Below are 12,109 nucleotides of genomic sequence, written 5' to 3' on the forward strand. Positions count from 1 at the left end.
AAGGGAGATATAGACTTTGTTTTATTGTACCAATCTAGTCATTATATACTTTCCCTTTATCACCACCACAAAGCCGGTCAAAATATATATATATATTACACACAATTTCTATAAATTATTCCTTAACGTTACTGGTCTCATGATGAGCACGTCAGGACACAGCCTTAAAACCGATACGCAGAGCAGACGCTCGGTGAAATCTCATCCAAGCAAACTTCACGTATTCGAATATGCTGCTCCGCAGGACTTGGACGTCGTGGCTATTATCTACAAGTACTATCTGGAGGACTTTCGCAACTTTACGGAAGAAGAGCGTCAACTGCGATTGTCCAGTTTGGACGCCATCGACATGCTCCACACTATAGAGCAAGTGCATAATGATGTGGCTACTTTAAGGCTGGAGAACCACATAATGGTCGAATTCCTCGAGAAGAACGATCCAAAGTTGTTATTGGGATTGAGACAGCGCCGTACTTCCATTCTTAGAAAGTTGCAAACAAAGCGAGGATCGGCGCAGGGAAGTCATGGCATAAATAGCCGACACTCCAGCTCCAAACGCTCGATACCAATGTCAGTGAACCAGCTAGTATCCATAAGTGGCATATCTGCTCCAGAAAAGCGACGTGGAATGGACTACAAACTAAATTTTAAGGCCAAAGCCGAAATGGCAGAGAAAAGAGCGGCTGAGGTGGAGAAGCGGGTCGCAGATATTGAAAGAAACGGTGGGTTAGTTGCATTTTAGGTCTCGTTTTCAAAACTCATTCATTTACAATCTACTTTTTAGCCATGACTGAAGTGAAACAGTTAAGAGCCAAGATAGAAGAGCTGCGTTTTCGTAGTGAAGAAACCATTGAGACGGAGAACAACTTTATGCTCCACTTTTTAAGGGATGAGAACGATGTAGCCTTTTTGGAGTCTGCAACCGAGCGACAGATTGAACGGAAATTACGCAAGTTCACTTCAAATTGGTTTAAAAATGCACGCGCTTTACTAGGAACGATGAAGTTAACCATAGTATCGCTTCAAGAAACATGTCAGCAGCATCGGGCGGATTTGATAACCAAATCAGACCTGAGTGGTATCCTGACGGCTGTAGATTTTGAAAAACTTATTATAAAGAGAACCGAGCTGGTGAATCAACTGGAAGAAAAAAACATCCACATGGCGGGACTTAAAGGAGTCACAGGAAAAACGTCCTTGGCCATGACTGAGGAAAAACAGGCCATGATGAACTTGGAAACAGAAATGCGTACCGTTCTGAATAGAACGGATGAAGTCACGCGAGCCATTCAGAAACTGGAAAAGGAGGTGGCCGCAGTTCAAATGCACAATACCAAGGACTACGTGACTCTGGATGAGTTGAGAGCGCAGCTCCAGGACTATGAGGCCCCCAGTGTCAGCGAGTATATCGAGCGAAAGGAAGAGGCCCACGTCCTTGAAAAGGAAGAAAAAATGCTGCAGAGAAAGATCTACATCCTCAATATGAAGCTCAACAATGCCATACGTCGGCGAAATCGGCTCGAAGAAAATTAAATTGTGGCATTTTAAGTTGTTATAAACTTACCCAAAGGAAAGCAGTCCCTTCTCCACTTTAAAGCACTCAGACTTGGCCCAGTTTCCGTATTGAATTTCCTCCAAGCCCAATGCAGCCAAAGCATCCCGTTCTCGAGGAATGTATTCATCGTTGCCCTTCTTTTCACGAGCACGATCTCGCTTCTCCTTGCGGCGACGGGAACGGAGTCCTAATTGGATTTAAATGATTAAAATGGTTTACATAAGAATTTTTTTTTTCCTTTTTCCAGCCTTACCTATTCCTCCCTCCTCGTCGCTATTCTCATTCGAAGATTCCTCGGAATTGAGCTCCATTACATCCTCGTGGCCGTAGCGTTTTATTTGGGTGCGCCTTCGAGGTTCGGACAAAACCAAGTCCTCCGTTTCATCCCTTTCGCAAGCATCGGGATCAATGTCAACCTTTTTGGCCCACTTTGTCCAAAAATCAGGATCATCTATAGTAATATCCGACCGGTTACCGGATGCAGCAAATGAAGCCTTTGAGAAGGTTGATCCCTTCTCCGATTCCATTGTAATGACTTGAGTGCGTCGCTTAAGGATTGAATCGATGTCCTCTTCGCAAAACTTGTCACCAGCATTGTCGTCATCCATGACGGCCCCGTAAGCACCCTTTTTTAAAAGATCTTCAATTTCCTTTTTGGACAGCTGCTTGTTATTGCCATCTTTAGACCCTTGGGTGTTCATCGACTGCAATACAGCCTTGTCCAATCCTAGTTTCATGGAAGCTTTGTCGAACATTTCGCGCTCATAGGTATTCCTGCAAAGCAATCGATAAATTTTTACCATCTTTCTCTGGCCAATACGATGGCATCGGGCCTGAGCCTGCAAATCGTTTTGTGGATTCCAATCCGAATCGTAAATAATAACAGTATCAGCAGCTGTTAAATTAATGCCTAACCCACCAGCTTTGGTGCAGAGGAGAAATACAAAGCGATCGGAACCTGGCTTGGAGTACCGATCGATGGCCTCCTGGCGGAGATTACCGCGAATGCGCCCATCGATTCTCTCAAAGGGGTACTTTCTATACACCAGATAATCTTCAAGGATATCCAAGCAACGTACCATCTGACTGAATATTAGAACGCGATGGCCGTTTGCTTTAAGTTTGGGTAGCAATTTATCAATTAAAACCATTTTACCAGCGGAGAGAATCAGATTTTTATAATAGGACTCAGGATCTTCGCCATGCTGGGACTTGAAATCATATTGGATTTGTTCCTCCGCTCCATTCAAGAGATAAGGGTGTATGCAGCACTTTCTCAACTCCATCATAGTGTTCATAAGGTTTGGGATATTAGCAGATGTGGTCCCCTTTTTCAAGAAACTAAAGTTTTGTTCCAGTATACCCCGATAGTATTTCTTTTGTATGTTAGTTAGCTCCACTTCGATAATTGTTTCTTCCTTGGGCGCCAAACTTTTCTCTACGTCGTCTTTTAGACGACGTAACATCATTGGTTTTAGTAGAGCTTGCAGCTTATTTACCTCTTCTTCAGTGCGAAGACTTCCAAACTCAGACATGAACTCTTCCTGTGAGGAGAACTGCGAGGGTTCCAGAAAGTTTAACAGAGAGAACAGCTCGCTGATGTTGTTTTGTAGGGGAGTTCCGGAGAGCAATACTCTGTGCTCCAAATTTAACTGCCGCAGACCCTCAAGGAGTTTGCAATTCCTATTCTTAAGACGATGTGCTTCATCAATCACACAAAGGCGCCAGTTAAAGGCTTTTAAGTCCATGTAGTCTGTCACAATCATTTCAAAAGTGGTGATCAAAACGTTAAACTTGATTGGTTCCTTCAATACCTTTCCACTTTCTGTCTTATAGTAATATTCATAGTCCTGTATCATTTGTTTACTTGTCACCGAGCCGTGATAAACAACTACGTTCATATCCGTCCAGCCCTCGAACTCTCGCTGCCAGTTTGGAATTGTAGATAGGGGAGCTATAACTAAGAAAGGTCCTCTAATCCCGTACTCATATACAGAGTGCACAAATGTCAAACTTTGAATAGTTTTTCCAAGACCCATTTCGTCAGCGAGGATGCAGTTGTGGGTGTTGTACCATGAAAACTTCAACCAATTAAGACCCTCAAGTTGATAGGGTCTAAGGCTATTTCCTCCCTTATAGACGGGCGTCTTTTCCAGTTTTTTCCACAATTCTGGATGCGGTCGTTTTTTAGACTTCCACTCGCTCCTTTGAGGGATTTTGTTAAAGCGCAGGTACTGCTCGATTTTGTCGTTATCTACATCTTCTTCTAGCTCCCAAGTGCAATCCTCATAGGGAAGTGACTTCCACTTTACCAGGTAGTGCTTCGTAGTCTCTCCACTGGTTTCATCTGTATGCACAGACATGTCTAACACTCTATCCACTTCAGTAAAGTCCTGGTTGAAGGGCTCGTCTTCGATATTCTCAAATATATTCAACTGCTGAGACTGCTTTTGCTGAAAGCGACGAATCTTAGCAGCTACGCGACGATCACCCTTTAATAGTTCCTCTTCCGTTCGCCACTCGCAATGTAGATAACTGAAATTGCGATATTTCACAAAGTACTCCTCCACATCGATAAAGACGGGCTCTGGCTTATTTTCCATATCAGCTTCTGTTTTCTCGTCATTCTCTTTCTTAACGGATTCTTCTCCCTCCTTGACGCACTCCTTTTCTCCTTCCATTTCCAAACTTTCCTTACTCTTTTCTGCAGTAGCCTCTTCGGGATTGGAGTCATCAATAGATTTTTCGTCAGATCCCTCTGCTTTTGATACAGGCGATTGGTCATCATCTGCCTTTTCATCAACCTCCATTTTTTCCAAGACAGTCTTAGGTTCCTTGGCGTGGTCTGTTGTTGAAACGTTAGAGGATTTGCCTTCCTCGGTGGCTTCAGAATTTTCTTCAGTTTTCACTGTTTCTGATTGTTCTTCTGGTTTACTTTCTTTATCTGATTTTCCAGCTTCAACATCTACTTCCATTTTATCCTTGTCCTTATTGTCTTCATCAGATTTCTTAGAATCATCAGGCTCGGATTCTTCCTTACTGTCTACTTCCATTGCGGAGGATTCTAATTTCGTTTCCTCGGTATCAGTTAAATCTTTCTTGGGTTCACCCTCAGTTTTGGATTTTTCATCTCCCTCAGGATTATCAGTTGTGGCTTCATCTAATTCAGATTTCTCTTCATCTTGTTTAGGTTCGGGTGTTTTTTCTTTGGGTTTGTCCGGAATAAGTTCCCGCTTTCCCATTCGCATGGCTAAAACTAATTGAACCACCATGCTGTCCTCATCGCCAGTGTTTATGTACACGTAATTGGGTTTGGAAGACATGGCTGCATTTGCAGCATCAGTAGAGATTTTTCGCTCCTTCTCCGCTGCTGCAGAAGTACTCGAACTGGCTTCCAGTTGACTGCTTTCATCCAGTGGTAGATTAGACTTTTCTTCACCCACCTCCTGGGCAGCGTCTCCCTCGGCACCAGATTGAGGTTCCGTTTTTTCCACATCACTTCCTGCATTGGAATTACTCGCATTCGCAGATGGTTTCTTATCCTTCTTTATGGGAGAAGCCACTAAGAGAGAGTTCTCATCATCGGAGAACCTTAGCATAACATCATCGATGTATTTCTTTCTTTGAGTATTCCTTGACGATCTTCGCTTGTTGGAATCCATTTCAGAGTCTGGTGGCGGTGATGGAGGCGGAGTTCTGTCCAGTGTGTCATCTTCGCCATCGGATTCAGGTACAATGCGACCCCTATTCCTTCGCTTCTTTAGTGCCTTGGCGGAAAGAGATCCACGGTTCTTGCGAGCACTGCCTCCCTCCTCAGAATTTGCATTGCGGCGACTCCTTGCAGTGGATCTTTTACGATCTCTTCTGCTCGGTGTAGAAGCAGGATCTCCTGCCGAATCTGGAACAGAGTCTACTGTTTCATCGCCGGCCTCCGCTTCCTTTTCATCTTCATTGGCGCCACGCGGAATTTTTGAAACGGGAATGTCATCGTAGTCTGGAGATTCTCCATCCACTCCAGTTCCTGCCGAAGTGGTTTCAGCTTCACCATCAGCAGATCCTGCTTTTGGTACCAGTGGCTTGTTGTCTTCCACTTCGCTACCTTCTCCCGTTTGCTCAGCCCCATCTTCTCCGTACTGTTTCCTGCGTTTACTAACACCAGCTCGCTTTTTTCCCGCTGCTGGTGTCTCGGTAGAGTTGGGATCGTTAGGATCTTTGGGCTTCTTCGCCTTCGGCGTTCTATCTCGTGGGGGTTTATTTGGATCCTTAGGTGTTCTCGGCTTGCGGGGCTTCTTCTTTTTGCCACTGCCATCAGTCGAGGTATCCAGTTCGTTGGCTGAGTGCACATCTTGAGAAAGATCACCCATTCCTTCACTATACTCCAGCATACCGACCACACTGGTATCTCCCGCTCCTTGAGTCACGCAATCCTCAGAGACTGGTAGTTGTGTTGTTGGGATACTTGAAACGGCGTTGGCTGCTCCCATTGCTACATTGCCGCTGATGTCCATCAAATCTTGCTGCTGACCCACCTGGGCTTTTTCACCCTTCTTGGCGCGAGGCTTGCGTGGCTTATTGGCACTCTTACCTCGACCTCTTCCCGTGGTGCTAGATACTTGAGGGCTCTCTACCATTTGCTGGTTGAGCAGAGGGTTTCCTGGTGGTCCATACATTGGCGGAACGTTTTGGAACAATAAGCACTGTGGACCGCCAGCACACTGATCGTTTACCTCGTGCTGCGTCAGAAGATTTAATCGCTCCTGCATTCGCATTAACTTATCTTGGTGTTGAAGCTCATGTCCTGGAGGCATGCAATACAGTTCCTGTATCTGCTGCTGCAGTGCAGCAATTTCTTGTTGATGCAGCATGGGATAAGGTGGATACATTCCTGGCGCTCCTCCATACGGAGGCATCATGGGAGTCATGTGCCCTTGTCCCTGAGCCTGGGCATCATATCCGGGGGCAATAGGATGCATGGGCATCCCTATGGGAGGCATCTGTTGTTGAGGCGGTTGTGTAACAGGTATAATAGGATCTGCAGACGGTGCAACACCAGGTGCCGATTGAGCTTTATCCTCTCCTGATTCCTCAACTATTTTGGGTTCCTCCAACAAAGATTTAGATAAATCCCCTAAAGATTGTCCCAGTTGAGTTTGTTCCATCTCAGCGGTGGGCTTATCTTGCAGATCGTCTTGTATTGTTGGCAATTCCGTGCTTAGAGTTATGTCTTGAGTTTTAGAAACACTGTTCTCATCCTGTGGCAAATCAGTTTCATTGGCAATAACTCCTTCCACAACACCGAGTCCCTCACCTTCGCTTTGATTCTTCTCAAACTCCGCATTCGAGGACTGAGAATTGCTATCTAAAAGTGCTGCTGCTGCAGAAGCTGCATTGGAGGCCACGGCAGCAACTGCTGCTGAATTTGAAGACATCGAGTTGTTATCAAAAAGACCAACATCTACTCCAACATTTTGGGCCGATTCCGAATTTCCTCCGTGCGAATTCGTGTTGTCCATGAGCAACTGTTGCTGGTTGTTGCTGCTGCTGTTAACGCTGCTTTGCGAATTACTGTCGTGCACCGACGTGGGCTGGTTGTTGACAATGCTATTGGTGCTACTATTGCTACTGCTGTTGTTGCTGTCATTAGCAGCCACCGCCAAAGTGGAGGAATCATTCGAGTTGGCTGTTTCATTGAGAATGCTGCTTAGGTGATGTGATGGGGTCGAGGGTTGCTGCTGCTGCGTTTGCTGTTGCGGCTGCGACACCTGTTGTTGCTGGCTTTGTGGTACTTGTTGGGATGGTTGCTGTTGGGTTTGATGTTGCTGCTGCTGCTGTTGCATTTGCGCGGGTACCGGCGAACTTACATGAGCGGGCGACATTGTCTGTTGGGATGCAGCCGGTTGATTGTCTCCTAGTATGTTAGCGAATGGATCGAATTGCTGCTGCGACTGATTATAGCTGGGTAGATGTTGCTGGTGGTGCGGCGACTGTTGCTGCTGGTGTATTGGAGACTGATGCTGCATTTGCTGGTGGTGCGGCGATGTTAAAGTCGCCTGCGGTGGCTGCTGTTGTTGTGACGTTTGCTGTTGCTGCTGCGTCGGCTGTGTTGTCTCCATGGTAGGTTGAATTAAATGGTGCATGTTAGGCAGATTTTGCTGATGCAACGGCGAAGACATGGCCGCCAGTTGGGGTTGCTGCTGGTGCTGATTCTGAGCACCTCCTGTTGCTCCACTACTGTTACCACCCCCAACAATATCGTTGATCGAGTGCTGCAATTGATCGTTGAGTGATTGCTGCTGGTGTTGTTGTTGTTGTTGCTGCTGCTGAGAGGCGGCCACCACTGGCGGTTGTGATGTCACCGGTGGGACTACTTGTTGCTGCGCGGTTTGTGGTTGCTGCTGCTGTCCCATCGGCTGACCATACATGCTTAACTGCTGCTGGTGATGTTGCTGCTGAGCCTGCAACATCGCCGCCTGTTGCTGCTGCTGCGGAGGTGCTTGTTGCTGCTGTTGTACCTGCTGTTGTTGTTGTTGGGCCTGCTGCTGCTGCAGGGCCGCCAAGTGCTGTGCCCCATGAGCCGCCCCCCATTGTTGATGTTGTTGCTGCTGCTGTTGGGGGGAAGCTGGCATCCTAGGACCCACGGCACTTCTGTAGGCTGATGGGTAGTCCATGGGTGGTAGTCCGAGAGCCTGTGATGGCATCACCATTTGTTCGAGGGCCTGTAATGTGTTTACGGGAGCAGCAACTGGCGCAGGACCCTTCGCTCCCGCTCCGCCTGCTCCACTTGTGGGCGGCTGTGGGCGCGGCGATGGCAGGCCTACCATGCCTTGAATGCTGTGCTGGCTGGGCTGATTGCTTACAACCTGTTGCGGCTGCTGCGCTTGCGTTTGTTGTTGCTGCTGTTGAGGGGGTGGTGGTTTCGCCGGCGACACGCCAACTGGTCGCGGAGACATTTGTGGGTGCGGCGACATCGTCGGAGGACGTGGCGACATTTGTGGGGAAAGCTGAGGGAAAGGTGCACGATACTGGGGCGAGGAATTTAGCTGGGCAGCCGCCTGTTGATGCTTGCTGCTGGACATGTAAGGCGGCGCTGCCTGCTGCTGTTGCTGCTGGGTCTGTTGTTGCTGCTGTTGCTGTTGATGGTGGCTTCCGTAACTAGGAGGCATACCCATGTGCGGTGGCGGCAATCCGGCACCCGGCAACTGTTGCTGCTGCATTAGCGAGACGTGAGGTTGCTGCTGCTGGGCCTGCTGTTGCTGCTGCGATTGGAGCTGCTGCTGCTGGTGGGCACCCAATTGCTGCGCAGCCTGCTGCTGCTGCGCCGTCAAGTGGTGTCCCGGTGGCGCTCCTCCCGGCACATGCTGCCCGTAAGCAGAAGCCTGATCTAGTCCTGTATGACCGTAGCCCACATGCTGGGGAGCTCCTCTACTCGGTTGGTGTTGCATGGGACTTCCGTACGGACTGTGAGCATATGCTTGAGGCGTGGGAGGTTGTCCCGCCTGGACGGTGGGTGCTCCCACTCCAGGATACAATGGATGCTGACCAGGAGCTTGTGGATAATGCTGCGGCAGTCGAGCCTGCTGCTGACTCTGCTGCTGCTGCTGTTGTTGTTGTTGCTGCGCCTGCTGTTGCACCTGCTGTGCTTGCTGTTGCTGCTGGGGCGTGGGCGGTTGCTGCTGCTGTTGCTGCTGGGGCGCCAGTGATCCGTACCCCGCCATCATGCTCTGCTGCGCGCCGTATGAAGCAAGTTTCTGCTGGTCCTGTTGTCCATAGGCGGGCATGTGTTGACGGTATGCGCTGGCGTTGCTCTGACGCTGTTGCTGCGCTGGTGGAGCCGCTTGCGGATGCCCATAGGCCCCCAGTCCGGCTCCGGGATAAGCCGCTGCCTGGCCCGGAACCGAGGGCGCCGCTCCCCAACCGCTTAAATCGCCCATCCCGGCCCCAACTCCTACTCCAACGCCGAGGCCCATAGCCGCCTGGTGATCGGCGGCCCCCAGCCCGTAGAGATTCTCCGCCGTTGGCTGGTACGATGGGTATTGGGGCTGTTGCTGTAGCGGATGTGGGGGGCGGTGGCGCGGAGGATACCCGCCAGGCGGTCCCATTGCACGCGGGTTCGCCGCGGCTGCGGCTGCTGCGGCGGCTGCCGCATCATAACGGTAATAGGGATCTCTGTGGGTCAGAAAAAGAAAAAAGTTGTATATCAAAAATTTGGTTTCTACTCGCCAACGAATTTGAGTCTAACACAATATTATTTTTTCCGAAACTAAGGGTTTACACTTACCCTTGATGATTTCCGTGAAACATATTTTGTGCATTTCCATCCATCAGATTTTTTAAACGCAGCGCACACAGAAATGTCCGTTACGCGTCGAAAGACGCGACGCCGCTGCGTTTCAGATTTGGTCGTCAATTGGCTTAATTTTGATGCTGCTTTCTGCGCGTGGCCGTTGTCAAAATGTCGGAAGCCTAAAGGTAGTCGATGACTGAGAGCCAGACAATTGCGGAGAAGTTTCACTTCTCAGGGGTTCAGAGGTTCGTTCCTCACTTCTCACTTTACCCCGCGGATCTGGTCGGTCTCTGGTGTCTCAATCCACCTTCGCCTTATCGATTATGATTATATATTACTTGGTTGTGGGTTCTAACTACTAAACTTAATTACAACTGGTGTGCAATTTAACTTCTTGTTGTTGCTTTTATTGGGTAAAAGTCATTTGTGTTTCGTGTTTCGCGCACTTCATGGCCGACCTTTGACATATTCGCAGTGAAACACATTCGTTCACAGCTGAAAAAAACATTTTAGAGAGATTTCGAATTAGCTATGGTTAGTACCAATCAACTTCTTAAACTTTTTCACGAAAAACGGTAATTTTTCAACGAAGAGTAGTGCATTTCGGTTTTGAGCGTATTTTCAGAAAGCTTTATTTTTAAGTCCCGAGTAAGATGAATATAAAAGGATATGGATCTGGAAAGAGAAGACAAAAAGAATGATGTATATTTGTTCGTAGGCTTTTTATGTTCTTATTGTAATAGTTTTGAACAAAATGGGTACATTTATACTCTATGAATGAAAACCACTTTTCGTTGCAGTAGCTCTAACTTTTAAGGGGAAAAGCTATACGCTTATGAATTTCACAGAAGGGCACATATAACGTACAGTTTCACCCCCCAAAATGTTGAGCAATTTTGTCCAGATTGTACAAGTAATATTTTGATTCCACTATTTTACTTCAAATGAAAGTGCTTATTAAATAAATGGTTCACTTCTTCGTCTTTGTGATTTTATAGGGAGAGTTGTGAGTGGAGTGTTGGTATGAATCTGCGGTGAAAATCTCGTACGGGAAAAACGAGAAAAACAATGGCAACTCTATCGATTTTTCGCATTGTCTCAGCGGCTGCTTATAGACGAAAATCTAAAGTAGCAGTGGAAAATCCGCAGAGAGGAAAGAAAAAAAGGCGGGTGGGTTGACTGACTGGTTGTTATTGTTGGATGCTGCGAGAGACCAAAGATATGCAAATGGGCGCCGAAAAGGGGGAGTGGCAGAGAAGTGCTGGGGTGGTAAGGTGTGGTGTCTATTTTATGTGTGTGCAAATGGAAAGTGGAAAGATATAGAGACAAAACTACTGCGGAGAGTACATAGAGATATGCACTTACACACATAGACGCACAGACAGACAACCGAAATTCGGTGTTCAGTGCACTGTTATAAATACGAGTGCGAAGGATGATGGCAGAGGGAGGGGTTTGTTGTATAGCACAGTTAGTCAGCCACTCACACACTCAAATGGCACATCATCGGCGAAACTTATGTGGAGTGGCATGGGCTAAGCGACGGGCTTAACACCGCCCACCCCCCATCAAACTATTTGCCTCCCGCAACACCCGCCACCTACCCTCGCCTGGGACTGGCCCCTTTGTGGGTTTTGCCGTGAGTTGTTCGCGCTTATTGGACAATCATTTAACCAGTCGTCGTCGTAGCCTCTACACCCTAAGAAATCCATGAGTAACTAGTTTTGATAAAAATCTTAAAACAAGACCATTTGCGGTACGACTTGGATACAAAAAAAAAAAAATAAAAGCCTCAAAAAAAAAAAAAAAAAAAAAAGAGCGCACATCTAAAAAAAATATTTTCATTTGTATTTAACATTCATCTTATCGTCCTGCCAGGCAGTAAATATGTAAAAGCACGTCAGTTTTTCTTGCAGTGCCAATTTGTGTTGGTGCCCTCCGGGTGCTTTGACTTTGCCGTAATCAATTACATTTTGCTTTTGCAGTTTCAGCTATTTATTTATTTAGTTTCAGCTCTTGCCATTATTATTAGGTGAGTGGTATGTATGTATGTACATACACACGCCCGTTTAGCTCCATGGTAGTGGTGTGCTGTGCGGCGCGACTTTACTGTGTATATCTGGCAGATATCTATCAGTATCAGTGAGTGGTAAGTGTGTTGTGTGTGTCGCATTTTTCCTTCTTTCGCTTTAGTTTTCACTTCTTGCCCGCTTCTTCCCATTTTTTGGCGTGGCCGTTTTTACACAAACAAATCGGGCAGAGTAATTGCA

General features: G+C 47.3%; 2 protein-coding genes across 7 annotated transcripts in view; one reads left to right on the top strand and one right to left on the bottom strand.

Annotated features, from left to right (window-relative positions):
* LOC117142015 (mucin-19) overlaps positions 1 to 12,109 on the bottom strand; it is a 41,105-nt gene that overhangs the window by 22,642 nt on the left and 6,354 nt on the right. For all 6 annotated transcript variants that reach the window (XM_033305912.1, XM_033305905.1, XM_033305883.1 and 3 more), the window contains exons 2-4: positions 9,834 to 10,334; positions 1,809 to 9,721; positions 1,565 to 1,742 (exon numbers count right to left, since the gene is read on the bottom strand). In XM_033305912.1, coding sequence (XP_033161803.1) covers positions 1,565 to 1,742; positions 1,809 to 9,721; positions 9,834 to 9,877 — 8,135 coding nt within the window. In that variant the 5' untranslated portion in view covers positions 9,878 to 10,334. The remainder of the gene's footprint in view (positions 1 to 1,564; positions 1,743 to 1,808; positions 9,722 to 9,833; positions 10,335 to 12,109) is intronic.
* On the top strand, positions 80 to 1,566 carry LOC117142093. Its single transcript, XM_033305979.1, has 2 exons — positions 80 to 722; positions 785 to 1,566. Exons 1-2 carry the CDS (start codon positions 140 to 142, stop codon positions 1,531 to 1,533), a joined length of 1,332 nt encoding a protein of 443 aa, XP_033161870.1. The 5' UTR covers positions 80 to 139; the 3' UTR covers positions 1,534 to 1,566.

The sequence above is a fragment of the Drosophila mauritiana genome, chromosome 2L (genome assembly GCF_004382145.1).
Source record: "Drosophila mauritiana strain mau12 chromosome 2L, ASM438214v1, whole genome shotgun sequence".
Taxonomy (NCBI): Eukaryota; Metazoa; Arthropoda; class Insecta; order Diptera; family Drosophilidae; genus Drosophila; species Drosophila mauritiana.